At 35.6% G+C, this 24,013-nt stretch overlaps 1 protein-coding gene across 5 annotated transcripts in view; it reads right to left on the reverse strand.

Moving 5' to 3' along the window:
* Positions 1 to 24,013, reverse strand: part of GLRA3 (glycine receptor alpha 3) — a 91,655-nt gene that overhangs the window by 39,681 nt on the left and 27,961 nt on the right. For all 5 annotated transcript variants that reach the window (XM_037389932.1, XM_037389949.1, XM_037389940.1 and 2 more), the window contains exons 4-5: positions 4,020 to 4,243; positions 930 to 1,012 (exon numbers count right to left, since the gene is read on the reverse strand). In XM_037389932.1, coding sequence (XP_037245829.1) covers positions 930 to 1,012; positions 4,020 to 4,243 — 307 coding nt within the window. The remainder of the gene's footprint in view (positions 1 to 929; positions 1,013 to 4,019; positions 4,244 to 24,013) is intronic.

Raw genomic sequence — 24,013 nt, forward strand, 5'->3', positions numbered from 1 at the left:
AGAAAGCTATCAGGTCTTTTTCTGTGTTCTGCTGTGTGTTTTCAACATCAAGCTCTCTGTACTACTACAAATTCTTTTAAGCCTTGAGTCTTCAGAAGATGCTAGAATTTTTTCCAGTGTTATGGTTGATGGTCAGTTCATACTCATATTTTATCCCTAGCTAGGTGATACCTTGTATGGACTTCTTCCTCCTCATAATTCAAGGGCTCTACAGCCCTTCCCAAGATTTTCTGGGGAGGGTGTACCACTGATCTAGAGGTGCTGCTCCAGTTGAGGGGGTGAGGGCTGTATAAGTGAATATCCTATGTAGGTACATAGGCATAAGCATATATACTTATATGTGCTTTGCAATCTTTTACAGTTCTCCCTTGTAGTAAGCCCTTTCCCTAAGCCCTTCTAGGATGATCAGATAAAAAGTACAGATATGTAGGTGTAAAATGTAGGCATGCTGAACAGCTAGGGCAAGAATCTGAAGACCAGGGACTCAGTGTGTATCATGTTCTTTCCAGCTTTTAAGGACACTGAGTTATTACAGATTTTAGGATATTCACATAAATCACACAATTAAGTTATTCTCATATTTCCTCTCTGCGCTCCTGTATTACTGTCCCCCTGTATATGTGAACACAGGGAAGACTTCATGGTGAATCCCAATACGCATAAATTTTGCATAAAGATAAACTGGCACTGGGTACTTAAATTTAGAGGTAACTTTAGATTTACACAAAACTGCTGATTTGCGGTACAAATAAGGATGGAAGAATCTCTTCCTTTGAAAATCATGTATGTTTCATAGATTCTTTTGGTAAAATAGAGGATTCTTTCTTAAAAATTTATTCTTGTACCCTACAAGGGGTCTTTCTACCTCCTACATAGCTGTTGTAATCCTTGAAAAAGTATTCATATGATAATACATTACACAAACTTACAACTTTCCAGCTGCATTATACACGTTTGCACATCCATTGGAAAATTTTTGAGATCCATCGGACAGGACAGTATTAAAGTCAATCTGAAAGAACAGAAAAAAAGTATTAAAAATATACCACAAAATGCCATAGAACTGCACAGGAAGGATGCATGAAAACACTGGAAGCCATTAGAAATAGAAGAAAATAATTTTTTTCATTAGAAGACTCTCAAAAGGGATGTATATTAGCTGAACACATTTCACTTGCTCAGCCTAGGGTGGCTATGTGGAAAAAAATATTACAGACTTTCAGAAAACCAATTTTTTCAGTAGGGTTGCTTGACTTTATGAGAAGTCTAAAGGAATGCAACAACACCATGCTTTTTGTGCTACAGCAGAGTTATTGTACTGTTGAAGTATTTAAAATCCTTCACGTAAAATTTACCCAGATTTACATGAATTCTGTAACAGATGTCAGCTGCAAATCATGGTGGCAGAGTAATTTATGTGCTATTGTCCTAAAATAAGGTGCTTAAATTGTCAACTCAAAGGTTCAAGATAACATTTTATGATATTGATGGTAGGCTGAAATGTGCCTGTAATTTTGAACGGCAGCTGTGTTTCATGTTAGTCCTGATACTTCCTGTGAAATATTTTACAACCTCTTTTTGCAAAAGAGGCATTTTTACATTTTATCTCAATACAATAACTTAGAGTGATACTTCTCAGAGGAATGAGAAGTATATAAGAAGTAAAAGCACACGTTTTCCCTCACTGGCAGTATTTAGGTATCCATTCATCATTCAGGGTCATGACCGCACCTTTCTTCTTGCTAGAAAATACCCTGCCTGAAAATTTTGCCCCATATTCATTTGTCAGTTAGTTGATAGAATGTTCTCCAAAAACCTGAGAAGCTTGAGTTCAGTCCCTTATGCATAAGGCTCTTCTAGAATGGCACTGCTCTAATCCCCTTCACCTTAAATACATTCCCCTGTTTTTGGCATTGGGGCTAAAGGGAAGTGGGCAGTAGATGGCAAGAATGGCTGTATATTTCTTTTACCCTACTTTTTCCTTCTCCAAAGCTTCTTGATTCTTTATTTCTATAACTTCTGTTTAGTCTGCCAGTGACAGAGTTACATGGGGAGAGTCCAAGGAGGGAACTCAGGCCAAGGCTTTATTTTCATTTTATTAAGAATGGTTCCAAACACAAAATCTATGTGGCTGGAGATATGGGAAGTCATTTCAGAGAAGCAGCACCTGGACCTTACTTTGTGCTTCAGTAAATATTTTAGTACTTTGTATTAAGTATTCATTGAATCACAAACTGGAAACTTATTATTTTCTTGTCTGAATTGTTCCAATGAAATTAGGGGAGGAGGAGATACCAGGGAATGAAAGAAAAAAGCAAATTTAGAAATCTTTTTTTTTTTTTTGCTTAATATCAGAACATTAACAGTTAGCATGTCTCCCCTCAACAAAAGCTCACGTGACTCAAATTCACATAACAACTCAACTAGATGCCAATTCTATGTTTCAGAAATTGTAATAGTTCTTAAATCATGGAAACATAAACTTTCTGCCTCCATAAAAAACACAGGAGTTACCTGGCATCTGCTTTCATCACAGTCAATGTTTCCTTTTATAACTTAATTATATTAAGCTATGTATAACTTAATATATATTATATAATATATAATAACATTATTTTTATTATATTATGTTATATATATAACTTAATATATATACACATATATATTTATAAAACTTATTCCTTTTATAACTTTATTATATTTCTCATGTTTGTTTCCCCCCATTTCATGTGACCATGAACTTGATCTCAATTCTATTGAAATTGCCATCCAAACATGCTTCAGTTGAGTGGTGGTGTCTATACTCTGTTGTATGTATCTGGAGGGAGAAGGGCAAGGAGAAGGAGTTACTCGGTTAGAGTGGAACAATTGCCAGTGCCTCTCAGGGTGACTCAGATGAGGGATAATTTATTTTAGCTCTACTTTCTACTTGGGTCTGGAGAAGGAATAATTTTTACTTGCTTTCCATCTGTTTCTAGTGACAGAGTGCATGTTGTGACACTGAAGAATTATTATGTTTCCAGATAGGCATACTAACCTCCTTTTGGATATGAAATGCTGATAGGAATTTTAACCCAACCTTTCTCCTCGTGTAAGCTTGACAAGACACTGCCCACCTGCGCTGGAAGGAGGGAGGAAGGAGGCTCCCTTGCCACTGACACATGCATGCAAGTCACATATTATCTTAGTGCACAAATTGTTTCACAGATTCCTCATGTCTCTTCAAAAAGTCCAATTACCTGTTAATGCAGTGTTGTAAAAGTACACAAAACAAACCACTAAATGGACAAGAGATAAATTTATTTTGAAAAATGTAAAATTTTGCATAGGTAGGTCACTGTATTAATACCAAATCTGTATCATGCCTAATAGGGCATTAGCATTCTTATATCCAATGTGTTTCTCATTAGATTAGGTTTTTTAAAATAGTGGTAAAATGCCTACTAACGTCTGCATTAAAGTGAGGAGAAGTAGGATAACTAGATTTTGTCAATACTTATGATTGCTGCTTACAGCTTCTTAAACCCTTCAAAAGTTTACTTTCCACTTTTCTTTCCATCTCCAGCAGTACGTGAACTATTCTTTAAATGTCATGCTTCCTCAAATAGGTCATGTTTCCATGTTGAAGTGCAAATGCAATATCCAAAAAGGCGAAAAAGAAAAAAACATGATGTTGGAGGCTACAGTGTGTGAAACTCATACATAGGCCAGCTCAGGTTATAATACTCCAGGATTATTTGCTCTGTGAAGTGTCCTATGTACTCTAGGCTCAGTATCTGTACTCGAAAGTAGGAAAGATACTTTTCGTATTATTTTTACTACATGCATGACTGGTGAAGGATCATTTTCTATTTGGTATTAACAGTGAAAAGTAATGATGATAAAGTTCTGTATTCAAAACTCACAACTACTTTAGTGATAGTTCTGCATGACTAACAACTGAAGATACTCATTAGAAATTCTTAGGTACACTTTTGAGTTTCTATCTGAAAAAAAAAATCATTTGATTAGAGGCTCACCTGATGGAGTAAAGTACATTTCCATTTTTGAAAATTCGCAACAATTTATTATCTGTTGTAACTTCATGAAAGTTGGCACCTTTTTCGTTGGCAAAGAACAAATCAGGTTTCCAAATTGAATCCAGCATGGATGGATCTAAGTCTAAAGAGTCATCTGGATATTCGCTGTATGCAAGGCGGGGATCGTTCCAATTCTGACGGAGAAAGATGTTCACTCGGTAATCCTGAATGAAAAAGAAAACAAACAAAGCTTTATCAAGCATAGGGATTTACCTTTTATGTCATTTCTTAGCCATGTAATCCCCTGTCCATCTGTGGATGACAAAAGAATTACTTAGCTGAATGCTGGCATGATACCTATTTGTATTAGTGGGGACACAATGGATAAGAATAAAGATGCATTTCAAGGCAACTGAAAAAATCCCAAGCGAAGGAAATCCATCCTCCATGTACAGTTCATATAACTCCATATAATTCTACTGCTACAGTAGCTTTCTCTTGATTTCAAAATGAGAGAAGCATAAAAAGAGTTTTTTGGAGTTACCTTTTTCTGCCCAGCTCCTGGTGGGGACACTCCCACTTCCCTCTCTCTGGCAGTGAGAATCTGTCCCACTGTAAGGGAAGTTAAATTAATCTTTTTTTTCTCTCCCTATTTTAGACCCACCACTTAGACTTTCTGTGCCTCTGTTCCCTATTGAAAATTGCGTGAGCTGTAACTTGCCATACAGCTAGCTGAGGAGGGATGTTCCTCCTCTTCAATTATGGTGGACATGATGTAAGTCCTTTTGGTAAATTATCTTAGGTACAAGTGGAGTCACCCTAATGCCTAGACAGTCATGTCTTAATCAAGGGTACTTTTACAGAAAAGAGCAGCATGCTTCAAACCTCTGGAAATCATTTTGGAGTCATATATATTCTCAGTCAAAGACAATGTTGTATTTATGGCTGCACATTTTCTTAAAACTTTACCACTGAAAGATGAAAATATTTGTTTTTCAATAAAAGTGAATATAATATATATATAACATACACAATGTTATACAAGTGTAATAGCATCTATTACACTTCTGAATGTAATAGAAGTAAATAACATCACTTGTTTGTTGTTAAAAAAGAATAAAAATTTTCAAAAGAAAACTCTGAGTCAGAACAGAAAATGGTCTTCAAGGCTGAGCAATACAAGTTGGCCAATAACTATGAGTAGTAGTGGTTATTAGTGGTTAGGATAACCAGTTAAAACCCCACTGGTCTAGAAATTGTGGGTACTGTTAAAAATCCAGTGTTGTATCAATATTTGGTCTTATGAAACTCGGAACATCCAGCCATACAGTTGTGAGAATCATGCTAACAGACATAATAAATGACAACAGGAACCTCAAAATGCAACATTTACGCATGAGAAATATGCATTTTTATACCTTCAGCATCCTGCTGTTTTGGTTATTTTAATTACTCAGTTTGAATAAGGGTAGGCAAAACCACTAAAAACATGCTTACCAAGCATTTGTTGCTTGATAATCAGAAAATACTGCATATCATATAGAGAAAGTTCTAGTAGAGGATTTTATATTTGTATAACCTTATACATTTTCAAGACAAAGCCAGTAAGTGGAAAACACCTGGAGAGTGAAATTAATTCAGATTATTGTTTTCAGCAGACATGAAAAAGGCTCTCTGGCTAAATGGAAGCATAAAACATTAATGCCAGGTAGAAAAAGCTTAGGATTTGTTAATCGAGTGGGGTTTTTTTTTCCCCAATCGTTAATTACTTTAACCTCCCTTTCAGCAAAGGACTGAAGTAAATTTCCCTTTCTTCTTCATCATGGCTAGTGACAGCCTCAAGATCCATAAAACATTCTTAAGAGAAGCTGTTGGTATTTTTGATAATTAGCACCATGGCATGATGAAAGCAGAGGCAGGGATTTGTACTTTACAGATGTAGAAACAAGCTGGTGCTTTTTTTTTTTTTTTTTTTTTTTTTTTCCCCTACCTCCAAAGTAAGGCAAAACCCTTAGACCAGCTAGTGCCTCAGTGTTCATAAAACTGAGTTTTTGGTGTCTTCCTTGCAGCGTGTGGACATAATACACCCTGAAACACCTTTATTTCTTTGGTTGATATCCTAAATACCACATAGTACTGGTTCTCTTTCTACATGCCTGTGTAAAATCGAAAGACCAGGAAGAAGTGGGATGTGGGATCTGTGATGGCTCTAGTGCCTGCCCCAACATGTGGAACCCTTGCATGGAAGGAAACATTAGCTGTAAACCTGGGGCGCACTGGGTGGGAGCACTGCAGCTCTCAGGACTTCATCTGCACTTCAGCCAAACCCAAGCTTTACCTTTTAGTTTGTATAACCTGAAATTGAAGTATGTCTATTTGGTTTACTTTTCTCTGTAGAATATGATGAGCTTATGAATGGGATTGCTTATAGAGTATAGGACTTCTCATATGTGTAAGACAGAACAAATGAAAAATGCATAGGAGAAAATTGAAATGAAAATGGAAAATGGAGGCAGACAAATAGAGGAATCTGTTCTAGGTTATATTAAGCTACTCTATATGTCAGTTTGCCTAAAGATTATCATTTTAAACTGTTTGCAGCTTTTAAGATTAAAAAAATCCCAGTTAAATTTTTCATTGAAGCAATTGAAGCTATTTTCATGGTTTTCTCCCCTGAGAATTCTGACTTAAATTGGCTCTCATTATTTACTAAAAAAAAAATATCCTAATATATCAAAAGGAAAGAGATACATTTGACTGCTAAAGTATGAAGGGCAAGTATTTGTCATCTGAGTTTATGCTCACACAATGCTCACATATAAGAAGCATAAGGCTTAACTGCTTTAAACAGGTAGCGTTGTTTAATGCAAACACAGAGACCAGAATTAAACTGCCAGAATTAATATTTTTTTTTCCTGCAAGAGGATTACTATTCTCACGTGTTACTTGCCTGGAGGGGTAACTTCTCACTCAGATAACTGTGTTGGGGAGCTTCCTTGAGGGGAGAGAGAAATCATCATTTAAATTGTGGTGACTTCTGCAGCCACTTCTATAACCTCAAGGCTGCCATCATCTGAACAGCTGCTGTACCCTGGCCCTACAGAATGAGATTGCTTTATGGGTCTACACTTACTCTATCATCCTTCCAAACCCTTAGCCACAGGGTGAACTTTCTTAGAGGGTCAGGATACTGTTCATCTGCTTCATGGGGCTCAAAAGACAAACAAAAAAAAATATTGGGAGATCAGGCAATTGTTTTTTGCTGTCCATGGCAAGGCTGAGGTCATTATGGACTCCAGTACTAACTTTTCCAGCAGACAATGAAATTTGAAATACTTACCAAATACGTTAATTTGTTCTTCATTATACCAACACAGATAAAGCTATATTGCTATAGCATACAGAATAAAGCTAGACCACTTTTGTACAAAACCTCAAGATATTGATTGCTTCTCACTGGTTTCTTTAATGCATTTTTAATATGCCTTCCATATGTGGAATCCTTCTAGATATAAGAGAGAGATATCAAAACAAATTTCCAAAATTTGTCCTGCATTTAAACATTGCGTATCACCTTCCCTCATCATTTTTGAATGCTGTCATTTGAACCAAATCATCACTTTTTTATGCATAAATGAATAATCTTCCAGAACTTTACCTGTGGCAGTTCCAAATACTATCATAATTTTGACTAATACATTCATCTGAAGTGAAATCTAGAATTGTCTTTTGCATAATGTAGTCAAATGATTCTTGCTTTATTGGTTCTAGCTTACTGTAAAATTTTAACATGAAAATCTTATGGACTTCCCAAGAACACTGCCAAGAGTAAATTTAAATGCTCTATAAGAAATATTGTTCTTGTGAAGAATTATTTTTAATCTGATAACTATGGCACTTTGTTGTAATGAAAGCTGGATGTGATCATCTGTTCCTAAGAAGGTATCATGGATGTACTGGAAAGAGCTGCTCACGTGAAGGCTGAAGCGAGGAATGAAAATTAGCAGGGTGACCTGATGTAAAAGTCAGGCAGAACTAGAGAAATCTATGAGACTTGGGGGGGGGGGGGAAGGAATAATTTATATGGTTTAAGTATATGTTACAAAGGAGACAATATGTATAAGGAAGAATAAGACCCAAGGAAATCCTGGCCTAAAAAAGTAACCAATGTCTTGAAGAGCCACTTCAAAATATGTATAATTTTGCAACCACGGTGGGCTATCCACTGTGGGCTATTTGTTCTATTGAATTTATCACCCCATAGGGAATGAGACTATTTGGTCATATGTGTGTGTGTGTTATCATTCTTCCCCCTCTATCCTTGCCCCCCCCCCCAAAAAAAACAAAACAACAAAGGGAAAAAAAAAGGTATCACATGTTGAGTTGTTTGTGAAACAGTATTAGTAATTTCAGATTTGAGCACAACATCCTCAGTACACCAACCTAAAAAGGAATGTTGTAGAGTATATGTCACTTCATTTTCCATTTTGTTTCTTGGCTAAACAAAAAACATATTTAGCCTTCATTTTTCAAAATATTATGGCTGCCTTATGCATTTTATCTTCAATATACTTTGACTTCTTAATCTTGTAATTTGTTAAATAGGATGCTTGCAACAGGCTAATTAAAAGCCTTGGAAATTTTATCTTTAATATTTTAATTTTGATGTAATGCTGTGTAAAAAAAATGTTAGACTTAAGGCAAACTGCACAATTGGAAGATAAAATGGAAAACTAAGCAGAAAATGGTTATTTTCTGAACCAGATGAGTGCTGCACAATCCAGTACAGTACTAAAGTTGTTACTGTTACGGAACAACAGTAAAAACATAATACTAACTTATTTAATTTTCACTTTCTAAGAAAGTTTTCCTCTTGTAACATATGATTTTCTGGTTTACCATAGCTGGAATTATTTAAAATTCTTTTACTTTAGAGAAACATTAGAGAAAATTTCACAAAAATTGAAGGAAGATTTTGGCTTTTGTTATACGAGTACAAAGGTAAGTACCATGTAGGGACTTGACCATTACAGGTTGTTATAGTTCTTTTCTCTCTCAGGTTTGATTTCTTTTTCTAATTGCAGTACGTGAAAAGCTACGATGTTACAGAATATATTAATAGTTTTACTTTTTATTGGTGAGATTTTATAAAGTTGCTGTCTTAGTCTCTGAAAAACATGCAACTTTACATGCTTTTTATTGCTGCCTTGATTAGTATAATTAGACAGGATGCCCTGTGGCATAATAGTACATTGTGGTAATAACATCTTTCCATTTTAAATTCGTTCACTAGCCCTAAGCACTATGGCTGCACTTTAGGTAAGCTAATTACTTTGGATAAATTGATGGAGTATCCTTGGTTTTGCTTTACATATCTGGAAATTTCAGACCAAAAGCTATTCAGCTAATGTTTTCAATATGCCTTTGATTAAATATCCATAGTATAGAAACTCAAGTATTTAAATTTAAGTAAGCCTCCTAAATTGGTAAATCATTTTCTATCCAGGTTACTGATGTCATTGCAAAATAAAACTAGAGGACCCTTGAAATTCATGCTGACATTTGAGAAATGTGAATATAGTTTGTGTGATCTGAAGGATTGCCCTGTATTCCCTCATGCTTAATAGTTGGAATTCCATAATGACTGAGGTTCTTTACCGTGCAGACTCATTTGAAGTCATGTATGTTCAGAAAAAGAATATACAGAAGAAGGTGCAGAAAAGGATAATATAGGGCTAGGACAGGTTAGCCAGTTCTGTGAAAGTAAACAGGAAAGGTTTGTTTTCTTTAAACTGGTAATAAAAAGGACTTGTATTATGACTTGATTGCTATCCATAGATATATCAAAGGGTAAATACTAGAGGGAGAAAACATTTTAAATCTAAGCACAAAAGCATCCTTAATTATCAATAAATTTAGGCTGGACTGAAATGGCTGATCTTTTTGCTTATCCTGTTAATAGACACTGGTGATCTTTTCACTGGCATGATTTGTTGTTGCATATAATGGGACTCTTCTTTATTTTTTATTGTGTCTTTACCTTATTACAAGTTTGAACTGCAGCAAGGATGCTGCATGTATCTATGCTGTATGACTGTTCAATTAATGAGTGGAAAAAAATTGCAACAGACTCCGTGCTCCACCATTAACTGTAACTCATTAATCTGTCAGAGATTTACCATAGCAGCTAAAGAGAAATTAACTGAGATTTAAATTGATTGCTGAGTACTTAACTTTAATTGACACATCACATCTGTGTCAGAGTACCAAGAACTGACTAATGCCAAATATCCCTTAAGAACATGCTTTTCTGTACTGAATAGCTGTAGGGCATTCATTACAAGAAACAATGTAGATACGCTGTTGATTGTGATAAAGAGTTTGTATGACGCACAGAATCCTTCGTGGTGATCTGTCCCTGGATAATTCCATAGGTGGAAGCTCTCGTTCCAGAACTGATTTTAGCAGTGGGTGAAACTAAGTATGACCTTATTGTTCTCATCTGGAATTACAGAACCCAAATAGGCTGGTAGACACTGCAGTATTGCACCACTCTCTCAGTAAGAAGCAGCTTTGTGAATTTTTCAGAACCACATGATTCCTCCCTGAGAAAGAAATCTTTTCATCCATGGGCCTTAAGAGAAAGCTTTCCTCTTGCGAGTTTTCTTTCTAATCCTGTGACTCTTGCAATTTTGCTGTATAAGGACAAGTATGCAGTTCCATACAGGAAGTCACGGAAAATTTTCCTGTCAAGTCCTGCCTCAAGTTAGTTGGCTAAGCACTTTGTTGGTGATTAGGATCCCTAGATTTGAGCCCTTGCAGGCTGAGGATGAGCAGTAAGGCCTGTTTGGTTCCTGGATAAAAGCTCTAATCCTAGATGGTTTGAAAATCATGGGTGATCTTACCCACTCCATTAAGTAGGACAGGCCAGATGGTTTGGGGATTTTGGTGAGGGCTACTTGCCTCTGATCTCAGGAAGCTTTAGAAAATTATTTCAGCTATTCAGAAAAGATTGCTTTGATGGATTTTGGATGAAGAGCTCTTTCTTTGTCTATGAAAGTATAAAAGCAGATTTTAAGGTGTTCATTAATATTTTTAATCTTTCTGGGTTTTTTGTTTCTTTGGGTTGGTATTTTGTTTGGTTTTGTTGGTTTCTCTTAGGCTTCTGAACTATGAGGTATGGAGGTAGGTATTCTGGGAATAGTTTTGTGAATGTTTTATTTAAATTTTTCCCAATTCATTTGCAGAGTTTGACTCCAGTAAGTGCCCAGCAGCACTCAAATTGAAGACAATAGATCTAGAAGTTAGCAAAGAACTAGCTAAGACCAGGACTTCAAAATTGCTACTTGTAATATCAGATATCTCAGATTCCCTTACAAAATCAAAATTCAGAGTTCAGCAAATAAGTATATACACTAATTGTGCACCAGGTGCTCTTCCTAGCTGTGTGACCTGCTTTCATAACCTTGGATTCCGAGGTATGGCCTCTGTTAATGTTCTTCCTGGAACAGATGAATGTAGCTTGCTTTTCTTCTGGGTTGAATAATATCTCATTTACCATTACTGCTAATGGTTTGAAGGATAAGAACTGGTCTCACTACTTTAGTTCAGTCTTTCCCGTCCTGTCGGTATGGGGTCACTTGTAGGACACTTATTAGTACAGAGCTACAAGTTTTTGTCATTCAACCCATAGCTAAAAAACAGGAATATAGTCGGTAGTTTCTGTGAGGACTCCTTAATTTTTAGCTTCTAACTGTCTTGTCTTTATTACAAAAAATTAAAAAATCTTTTGAATTCAACAGTGTGCTACAAAATGTACTGATTTTCCATAGATTTTAGAGTGGAAACATTGTAAAATGGATAGGTGTAGTTAATTTTAGTATTGGATATTTTTCTGGTTTATCAGTAGCACTGGCTGGATTTTAATTTCTGTACTCACAAATAATCATCATATCAAAAGTGAAAGCTAGTTAAGGGTGTTTACTCTTAAAAAATGAATTAAGCACAGTACTGACATACTGTATAATGTTTGTCACAGCTCTTACTAGAATATTTATTAATTGAAGATTGAATACACTATTCCCATTCTTAATGGAAGTTGTTTGTTCCCAACTCCTAATGCATTACACTAAAACCACATTTTGCAACCTGTTCAATGTAATTGCTTTTTTAAGCTTTAGCTCAGGGGCTTTTAAGATGTTTGCACTTTCAAGCAGTAGTATAAAGGATTAGATGAAAATGGACATGACAATTACATGAACAAACATCATGCACTAAGCCTCTGTCTTCGCTGATCTTTGCTATGTTCTCAGTTGACAAAAGATTCTGGACTTTTTTTTCTGCAGGCAAATGATGTGTCCCTGAAGATGTTTTTGCTCTGACAGCAGAAGGTATTTCTTGCTAAGTGAAAAGCTGGTTCTTTTCTGATATTCATTTCTTCAGATGAATTTTTGGTGCTATATGTTCCATGTTGTTATTAATACATTTTGTATTAGCATTTCAAATATGACTGGTTTCAATGAGTGACTGAATGGACTAATAGTAGAAATCTTTATTGAAAACATGAATTTGAAACTGTCCTCTGTTTCATCTCCTCAGGGAAATATAACCAATTAGATCAAATAGGAATTTGGGAATTCCATACTAACTTTCCCTGCAGCCTTTCTTGTGTTGGTAGGTAAATATGATGTTGCCTAGAATAGGGTAAATAGGGTAAAATAAAAGGTAAAGCTGAACTAGCTCAAGTCCAGAAGCAGGGCCTGCTATCTCCAGCAGCTTAAACAACTGCTAAAATTTGCTGTGGGAAGGGATAGATCTCTAACTTTAAACAAACTTGATTAGATATGAGTTGCCTTTAAATGTATTGATACGCATGAAGCACACCAAGAAATATGTCAGGAAAATCATGTTGTTTTAGAGGTTCTACCACTGATGACACAGCAACACATAAACGTTAATGTGTATTTGAACTGTACCAGTACTGAGAAGAAAGGGAACAACTTGTCTACACAAAGACATCTAATGGTGTTTGAAAAACTGCCTTGCAGCTGCTGGTTCAGAAAGATGCACATCTTCTGCAATCCTATGATATCTCTACCAGCCTAGATGATGCAAGGCCTCTTAGGGATTATTAAGGCCATCTCTAAAAACACTAAATGCACTTAGGCAACTAAATAAAACTTAAACCAGGCACAAAATCCATCCAGTATCCATTTGCTAACCTGCTCCTTTCATGGAGAAATTAATTTTGTGAACTAATGCTACTCTAGATGAGTAGCAAGAGAGAAAGAAGAAAAGTCAAGTCGATGGGCTTCCTCTAGGTCCGTGATGAAGGTGGTGGCAGTAGACGTTACTCATTGAAGAGCCAATCCTAAACTTATTTTGATAGATCTCAAATACTGTGATTTGTAATACTACAGTCATACCGGAACAGTAGTCACAGGCACAAATCTGAAACATTTTCCCTACATCTTGCTAAGCTGGGAAATGGTCTTGTTATACTGCAAGGTCTAGTATAAACATTTTAAAATTGCAGTAAAATTATCCAAAATGAAGACTTAAGCAGTGAAAAGTATAAACACATATTTGAAAACTGTTGTTATATACAGATATATATGTATTATGTATTATATATAATATACATAATATCAAGTCATGCAATTTATGTATTTTATATATTCAGTTTTCTGAAACGGTAGTCAGTTTCACAGTGTTCATAAAAATAAGGAAAACTATATTGCAAAAGAGGGAACTAATAAAGACTGACTAGAAACATCAAATTTTCAGTATTTTATCCCTTCAGTCCTACTAGGAGTCAGGTAGCTAAGCTCTCATTCAATTTAAATCTATAAAAGAAGATAGAAGAACTAAAAAGAAGGTTGTGAAAGATCCCACATATTGTAGCACACAATGTTTGTAGTTGGATAGTACAATGAAGAAATCTTCTTTAACTCATCCTGTTATGTCAATAACCTAGCTTTCATAGGTTAATATATATTTACATTTTGGAAATCTATAAACCGAGAAAGAAATTAGTGACTAAAAGATTAGGCAATGTAAAGACTGGTTATTTTTTAAAACAAAGGAATAAATTCAGATTCCCCAGAAATGCTTTTGAAGACTATTATTTTGTCATTAAAAACAGTTAAAGAAGAAATAGTGAATACATACTTTTCCTCAGTTCTGTGTATTCAATATATTTATATTTTAACGCACCTTCAGTTTCTTCATATGGTTATAAAGCATTTGATCAATATCTGTTCACACTGGCTCACAGTTTCTGACAAGAAATGCCTTGAGGAGATGAGGGGATTTTTTTTTTTCTTGGAAAGAAAGAGATGGGATTAAATTTGCTCCCAGGGTCATGTTTTGTAGGGGCTTGCAAACTGGGACCTTTCCAAACTGTGGAGAAGGCTGCAGCTAGAGCGAGCTGTTTGTTGTTGGCTTTGCTGTGTCAAAAGCCCAGTATGAAGTTGCTGAGAAAGTAAAAGCCTCTGCAAGCTGGAGCACTAGGAGCAGAGGAGCAGGTGCCTGTGAGCTGGGTTTACGTGCAATTTGGAGAGAGGGAGGAAGGTGACAATCTGTTGATTCCTGCATAGAGACATCTGTCTGGTCAGTTTAGAGGCAGGGTAGTGCTTCCTGGGTAAGATAGTTGACGAGCTGAAGGGACAAAAGAAAGTGCTTGGGAAAATGAACATGCAGCACCCAATTCTATGCTGTAGAGTGTGACTGAGCCTGCTGAGGACTATAAGTGGTGAGACAGATCCTGAAGTCATAAGGGTTATTATGTGCAGTTGAAGAAACCAAACTGTCTCAGAGATGCCATGTTTTACTGTTGTGTAAATTGGCATTAGAATCTAGAAGGATTTGGGGGACGAGGGGGGGGAAGAGTTCTGGCACCATTGTTATAATGCCAGTAATAACATAGGACAGGGCATATTGGTAAAAAAATGCGTGACAGCCCACACCTTGCTGTGATTATATTGACTTTCAAAGAAAATTAAAGCCTGAATCACAGTCTCATAATACTCTTGTTCTACTAGCTGTTAATGACCGTATTTGATATCATCTGTCTGTTCTTTTTGGAAAAGGAAAAAGGCTATGTAGAAAAGAGATTCTTATAAGTTCTTTTGATAAGCTGTATAATTTTACTGTTTAATTTTAAAGTATTTTAAAATGTTTTCAACTTTTTTGGATGTGATTTAGAACATATATTTGCAGTTTGGGTATGACATATAAAAAAATTGAGTGCACAGCTCTTTCATGCTGAGTAATTACTTTGGCTATTGTAATTAAAAATGCACACCCAGAGTGCATGAAGTACGAAGTATTAAGAACAGGATGAAGACACAAGAGCAGAACTGAATTTTTAAATTATGCCAAAATAACTTGAACTTATTCAAGGAAAGAATTTCAAGGTTAATGCTTCATGTAAAGTGTTTGTACTGGAGAACTCTTCCAGTACATATTTATTATTTAACCATTTGGGTTTTAGACAGCATTAGAACAGGTGATGAATTAGATTATAAAGCAAAATTATCTGCCATAGCAAGGGCTTGCACTGATGATGTAGGAGGCCCCTTCAAGTCTTCTGTTCCTAATAATTGCAATATGTGATTGTGGGGAAAAGGAAAATATGGTGTCTTTAAATTGAGCTGTTCAACTTTCTGTGTTGTACAAACTGTTTTGCAAAGTCTTTAAGAATGTTTCTTGAAATGGACCAGAGAGAATGAGAAAATTATTTGCCATAGTAGGTCTGGAAGAGCTGATTATAACACCTATCCTGGTGAATATTTTTCTATTTTAGATAAAACAGGTAAATTACTCCTAGGCTTAGAGTACTAAGGCAACAGCAGGCTTGGATTCAGGCTTTTCTTTAAATGAGGTAAAAAATACTTGAAGCTAGGTTTTCCTTAATATAAGGAAGGATATAAAAAATCTGTTGCCCAGCACACAACTGTCAGACTACTGCTGCTGCCTGTTCCCTAGACCCATGAAACAATCTCCGATTGATGTGTTCTATGTCATTTGCAGAATTTGGTATACCTGAAGTAGGTATAGATGTATACCTGATTGGTATTTCTCCCAGGAGTAGGAAGTCAAAGCAGAAGATACTGTGTGTATCTGGTGGTAGCTAAGGAGTTTGTGGATGTGCAGCTTGAATGAGTGGATACAGGCACTCAGCTTTCAGCCCTAGGCCTGAGGTACTGGGGTATTTTCCATGTTTTGTGTGACAGCTGGGACTATAAACTGTTGGTTGTTTTTCAAGAAGAATCTTGGAGATTTTATTCAACATTTAACATTTTATTGTTGCTACTGTTCATTAAAGAAAACATTTCTTTGTGGATTTATGTATTGTCAAAAAGTACCAAAGTATTTAAGCATGTAGTCTTAGTCTTTTGTTAAATTGAATGACAAAAACCTGCTAAAATGTTGGAAGTGAAGCTGATCGGTGTTTGCTTTTTAAAAATCTGCATGCAGTTCTCTTAAATTAACTTTATTTATAGCTATGGAACTGCATTTTCAGGCACCACAAAAATAGGATCAGAAAAGAGCAGTCTGCTTTGAAATAAGAAAATCTGGTTTTAGTCTCTACCTGCAGCTTTTCTATATTAACTCAGACTGCCTTTCTTCTGCATGTATAATAGTCTGGAAACACTGTTATTGCATGTTGGGAAACCTGAGAGATTACCTCTTGTCTGTTGACAATAAGTAATAAAAGTTATGTCTAGAAACCCCATAGGTCTGAAATTAGTCATAATTTACCCTTATAGATGGGTATTAAGATCTGGATGATTTGTTTTATCAGTAGTGAAAGTTAAATGGTACCAGCAGTCTTTATTTCTGGCTTAGTTATTTATTCTGCATATGGCGTAAAGATACCATTGAATTTCAGCTCCAGGTTCCAGAAAATGTTACAGAACTTGGCTGGTCTCAGCCACCAAGCCTTGCTATAAAACCTATTCCAATTCCTCTTCTTTCCAAAAATCTTGAAATAAGTTATGGGTCACAAGCACAAAAATCAATCCAGATTACAAATCAGGACAACTGAAATAGGAATGTTAGTATTTAATTGCAGAATCCTTCCAGTATATTGTGTTTCTAGATTCTGCCTTAAAGGTATCTGTGTTTGCAAAAGGACCACACCTTTATTGTTTGTGCCCATTACATGGCTGCTGTCAGTGAAAACTGTCAGTTTGAACTTCTGCTTTACTGTAGATACTTGTTATTATATTTTCAGACCTATGACTTGTTCATTGTCGGAATATAGTCCTTTTGAGTTCTTTCATCACTTTTAAATTTCCATTAATACTGCAAATGCACATTGAACAACTGAGTCGGATCCTCTGTGACAGTACTTTCATCTAAAGGTATTGAAAATGACTGAAACTTTTCAAGCAGCTTTTCATCATTACAGTATCACTTATTCTAGACTAACTTCACAGCCAATCTAAAGATGTTGACTGCATGAAATATTTTCTTTTTTTCATAAAGGAAGTTTCAGTTCTTTATAAATGATTGAAAGGCTATCTAGAAATGGCAGTTTTTCAGACCTGAAAACAAGACCTTGCTGTTTTTGTAATATTTTCTCAGACAAATGCATTCTGTTGTTAGGTAAGGTTGCACTATATCTCAAGCTTTCAAGCAGAATTTGGCCTCAGGATGCTATCTAAAATAAACCTGAAACTTGGTCTTCAGTTGGTTTGTTTCTCTATTGGTGACAAGCAAGAAAGATTAACCTAATGTTTAATAAAACAAGACTATTTGTTCATATTTTACTGATGAGTCTATTCATAGTTTATATTTCTGTTTTTCTGTACATCCGTGTTGAATATACTGGCTTTCAAACATATGAAATATGTGGGAACCATCCCTATAACCAACCCCTTTTTTTCAATTAACATAATCACACTCTGATAACCAAGGAACAAACACTACTGCTCCCTAATAACTCACTGCAGCGTTGCTTCTGAAAACAGTTTTAAAACCACTGGCTTGAAGGGCCAAGGAAAGAAGCCTGCCACCAGCTTCTGCGGAGGTCATCAACTGCAGCAAAGGCAAAGCTTCTGACTATTTTTAAAATTCAATTTAATCAGCCATTTTTGCTAGTTCAAACCTAAACCGAACATAAGTCAAAACTATTTTCTTCAGTGCAAAACTCATTTGCTGCCCAGGCTCCTGGAATTTAATTATGGAATGATCCAACCCAAACCTTTTCTTTTCTGAATTATTTATAAATCATGAAAGGAATCAAAAAGGAAAAAAAAAAATGACGTTTCCTTTACTTTTCCAGAGTCATAAAAGAAGCCCAAAAGGCTGGAGTTATTTCCTGAGAAAAAAATCCAACATAGATGCCAGAAAAGAATACAGGAATAGTCTTAGCTTATAACACAGGAAGAGAAGGTTAGGAAGAGGTATAGAATAGTACAATCATCCTTGTAAGCTTCCCAGAAGCCAGGAGATAACCACAGTGAGATTATTTCTCCCCATTTGTGACTTGTGTAAGGGTGATTTTCGGTGTTCGTAGGGAACCAGATTTCCCCAGATCTGGAGATTCACCTGTTGGTATCTGATAACCATTATGTGCAGTATCACCTGTACTAGTCCTTTCTATGCATAGCGTCACCCAACCTATCCATCTGCTGCACCATCTGTTACAGTGTATGAGTAAATCAGGTACTTGACCCTCATGTTTTAGTGCACAGCTCCAATTGTGTCATTTGTAATGGGCACCTGGAAACACCTCTTCTCCTCAACACCCTTTAATGATATGAAAAATGCGCTATTGATCAGCTTTTGCAAGGAGTTGGCACCATGCCACACCTTCTAAGTTGGTGAGATGGATGACATTACCTTTGCCTGACATTTCCTTGTCTCTTTCTGCTTCATCATGCTGTTGCGCTGTTATAATACCAGCCAGCATTTTACCTGATATCTTCTACCACACAGTATCGGAATTCCAAGACTCCCTTCTAAAAAGTTGTCCTAGACTAAAGTTTCAGAGCACAACTGCACAAAACAATATTTTCCACTGCTACTCCTAAAGTCAACTGATACAGGTCTTTTTTTTTCTTTTTCTTTAATTTGAAACAAAGGGATGCTATTTGTTTGCTAGTTCACACTCTGTATGCATCACAACGTACTTTTTCAAGCACACTTTGGTTGCATTCTATAGAATTTCTGTACAATATGGAAAATAGGAAATATGGAAATCTGTGGAGGGTGAAATGATACTGTCTGCTTAGAATGCATGTTCAGCACGGAGGTTTGTTTGAATAAGTCTGGTCATGTAACAAACTGGACAGTTGTAGACCTGCTAGGATTTTAAAAACCTCTGTCTACTCCTGACTCTGTGACCCAGGCTCAGGGTGGCAGAGGCAAGTTTATGATAAAATAAAGGATGTTAAATAATTTGCCTTCCAAACTTATACAAGAACAGTCTCCTGACTTCTCTGTGCCTTGATATAAGGAAGTTTATGGTCAAATAGGGGAAAGAAATTGAATGTTTGTTGTTGGTTTTTTTTGTAATTTTGAAACTGTATAGTGGCCTTTATTGCATGTTCACTCACCTGAGTTAAAAATTGTGCAATGTGGATATTCCTGCCTGTCACTTCAGTATTAACACACTGCTATATTCATTACACAGAACTTTTTAGCATATTTTCACTAAAGGCAGGCATATATCTCCTTGTATTTGAGACAATCAACTAAATGATTCATTTAGACAAAATTGGTGAAAATCTTCAGCATTAAGCTTTGCAAGGTATACAAGTGAACACTTTTCTTAAAGACAATGTAGAGTAGATAGAATAGAACATAAACAGAAATGCTCACTTGAAGAAAGTTGAAGCTAATGAAATTAAAGATCTGAGACTTGTGAAAAGAAAGTAGTTACAATGGGTCAAAAATGGGTTAATGTGGGCTAAAAGAGCATTTCATTTGTAAATGTAAGATGATCTTATTAGTGCTGGAAGTACAGGAAGATCTCTCACCTACTTCCTAGCAACATCCAGGATAACACAGTTCTTTTCAGACTGAGTCAAGAAATACCCATCAGCAAAAATGTGGCAGAAACAAATAACGGACAAATGGTTTTTAATGTGTTAATTGTCTGCACTGTTCTCATTTGCCATTATGTCTCTCAGTGAGTGTCCCTTTCAATGCACTTTTAGCATGTGCATTATGCTAGGCATATTAATATGTACCTAGTAAATACTGCTGTAAATCTGCTTTAAGATCAAGGTGTTGTTCCTGAGCTTTAAAACCCAGAAAACCTTGAGGAAGTTGGTCAATCATATTTACTGAATTAAAAAGAGGCTTTTTGGTATAATCTACTAGCCGCTCCCCACCCCCCACCCTAACTATTCTGTAGCTTCTGATTCATGCATTCAGTATTTTGCCTCTGAACATCTGTATCTGAAAATGTTGGCATTGATATTGTGCTCATCCTGTAAGACCATAATGTATTCTTTTTATTTTATTGGTAACTGCCAACAATGTATATGACCCTGCTCTTAACAATCAGGAAATCTCTTTGCATTAGGAGATACCGTGCAAATACAAGCTGATCACAGCTTGAGCTACAAAACACCTCTGTAAAAAACTTTTGAGGATGTTGTGATAAACCCTGAAATTTAAGTTCCGGTGGACCAATAACCAAATTATTTGGTTTCCTGTAGGATATGGTTTCCATATTGCCAATATATATTTAACTTAACATTACCAAACAATCTGACTGGTTTATCATTTTTAAGGTTAAGTCTTCTTACATATGTCACTATTTGCCTTAAATAAAAGACTTCAGATGTTAATTTGTTAATTATGTGATGTCAATTTCATGTAATGAAAGAGTAATTTTATTCTGAGCTTCCATATTTTTTTAATCTCATATTTTTTAAGATTTCTAAATCCTTATGTGAGAAAAAGAGTAGTAGCAATGTGAAGAATGAGACTAGATCTATGTTTTCCTTTTTATGTGCGAAGCAAGAAGAGTTTTACTTGGCTACAGGACAAGTGTGAAATCCTCACTTTGTGAATATTGTCAAAACATATACAGATCTGGTACTACCATTTGGCTCAATAGGCTGCATCCTAAATGGTATCAATGATGAAATTTTAAGGGAGTTTTCAGTTTTGTGATTTACTTTTTTCTGCCTCCTTAGAGCATACATGACACAAATTAAGTTCCTCATATGATCACTTAAAATTACCTAGGTTCAACTGGAATCTCAGCTTTCTAGCAAGAGGTGGCATGTCTTTTCCTTGCTATGAACCATCCAGTTTGTCTTTTGAGACAAAGAAAGGTAATATGAAATAACTGTAACGCATACTCCAACTGTAATGCATACTCCAAAGAAGTTGAATGAAATGTAAAAAACAAGAAAAAAAAAAAAGAAAAAAGAAAAAGAACAAACCAATTTACAGAAGTAACAAGCTGCAAGCCAAATTCAGCTACTTTTTTTCTGGTTTGGCTGTCTCTCCCGATCTGCTAGACCCTGTGCGGATGAGTTTAAGAGTATCTGCTGGCCTGAAAGCTGATTCCTGCTGCACACTGTACATCCCCATTTGCCCACCGACAAACTCCTCTTCCTTATGGAGAACTATAACGTCTGGTAATGTAAAGTGGGCAAAGGGCTATTTTGCAGCCAATCCTGTTTTTTTTAACCCTTTGTTTTTCTGTAACTGCTTACTGTGTTATATGTAACCGAGGCAGCAGAGGGAGCTCAAAGATTTTGGTCGTCAATGAGAGAACTAGAAAACTAGAGACGGGAGAAAGGGACCTACTGCCAGAAGCAGTTACAACGACAGTGAAGGATGTGGCTTGATGTACTCGGACTTCTTTAAAGCTAATAGATTATATGCATAACCCATTATTTAGCTGGTAGTTTTAAATACCAGCGACACTTCAAGGTACCACTTAGTGGCCAGTTTTGTTTTGCATGTGTTGATTACTTAAGCTTTTTTGTTTACAGTTTGGAAAAAGGTATCTATCAAGAAAGCAAAAGTATTCTAGTATATTCTAACTAATATATTGTTCGAATGAGCCCTTCTATGCATAAAGATTTAGAATAAATATTAAGACTTAAGTACCTGAATTTTAAGGACTGCAGTAAATAAAATTGGTAAAATAGTGATAATTGTTAAGATACTGAACTGCAGTGAAATAACTTGTTCAGCAATGCAGAAATTCAGTTTGTAAAATAATGAAATATGGGTTTGATTGTAATTTTAAGATATTAATCTTCAGTGTTGGGGAGAGGTAAAGCTAATAAAATATGAAGTTGAAAGTCCTACCTATAGAAAAGCATTTACTTTTCTGCAAAGGAAGATTTGAGTGTCTGAGAGGTCAACAACTGCGGACCATAAACAAAAGTCAGTTGTGGACTGTATCAGTGAATTATAAACAGAATACCAGCATCATGAAGGCAGCAGTTGTCCTAAGTTTGAGGTTGTGTTTAATTGTCTAGTTTTTGAATGCATATCATCTACAGAATGAACCCCCCTGTGGTTCTGACAAGGTTTGGTGTTTTCTATAATGTACTGTCTGGAACCATTTGTTACAAACCAGATTGTAGTCTATCTTGACTGCTTTAATTTGCTTGCAAGGCAACAGGGAAAAGAATGTAATTTAATTATAAAATAGAAGTATTGTACTAACACTTACACTGAAAAGAAATGTTTATAATTCTCTTTTTTTTTGGAGAGAAAATACATTTGCGATGTGAACTCAGGCATCCTCTTTCCATTTAAAAGTAGCTGTGGAGCACTATTCTAATCCTGTGGGTATTGCTTAGTCCTCTGATCAAACCTGAATAAATCTCCTTGGATGCCATGTCAATCTGTTTGGGATTTGCAATCTGGCAAGGCACCCAAATACAAATTAAAGTAATTTTCTACCTGAAAAAATTCATCTGTGTCTCTCAGTAACATCCACCGCTATGTTCCAAGGCAGGTAAATATCAGGCAGCTGTGAATATCACTTTGCATTTATGAATTTATGTTATTGATTTTCTAACTCTAGGTCCATGGCTACATTCAAAGGTCTCATTTGTGCTCTTATTGCTAATTCAGAGGGATGGCTTTTGCTTAGTGGGTTTTTTTTGGTTGGTTGGTTGGTTTTTTTGCTATACCAATTATTTTTATTCTGTGTTCTGTCATTCCAAGTACATATCCTGATCCTTGAAATTGTTGGGATTTCAAAGCATTTACTACATATGGATTTTACAAACTCTCAAACTTCTTTCTTCATCTCTGTATTTTAATACTTGGTCCCCAAATTAATACGTAATTGTTTTAAAAGGTGTTTATTTGCCTTTCTTAAAAATTTGTGAGCCACTTGTATGGAGAAGGAATGCTTATATCTCCTCTTTCACCAAATTTTAATGAGTAAATCTGTGCTCCAAGTTATTAGCATGTATGTTTCAACTGTTAAATAAGATTAAACAATCTGGGGGTTTTTTTGGTTCGCAGTTCAGTATCTAGTTTTACTATTTTTAGATTTTGACCTCTCTTTCTCCTTCTTTTCTTAAAATTTCTGGTGCTTTTGCACTCTACCTTCTGCCTTTCCTTAATAGACAAATTACAAGCATATGTACAAAAAGCAGGAAATCCACTTATATTTACCCCATTCTTAGATTTCATAATGAAATTTTATATAACAGATCACTGTTTCAGTTATTCTATAACCTCTGTGCAATGGATCTATGGAAGAAGGACTTTTAAAATAAAGTATACATCCCTATATGCACTGTATATAATGAAATTATAACATCTTAATAACAAAGCAACTTAATGACATTTTTGAGGTTAGAAAGGTGGAACACTATGGGAAATGATACCTGTCAAATTGAAAAAAAAGAGTTCATTACAACTGTCAAAGAATTTATGGAGAAATAAAAAAAAAAAAAAAAGCAACCCTTGACTTTACTTTTACTTGTGTGTTTGATGGTATAATGATGGTTTTTCTGTTAGAAAAAATCAATTACCAAATTAAA

This window comes from Falco rusticolus, chromosome 1, assembly GCF_015220075.1.
Source record: "Falco rusticolus isolate bFalRus1 chromosome 1, bFalRus1.pri, whole genome shotgun sequence".
NCBI lineage: Eukaryota > Metazoa > Chordata > Aves > Falconiformes > Falconidae > Falco > Falco rusticolus.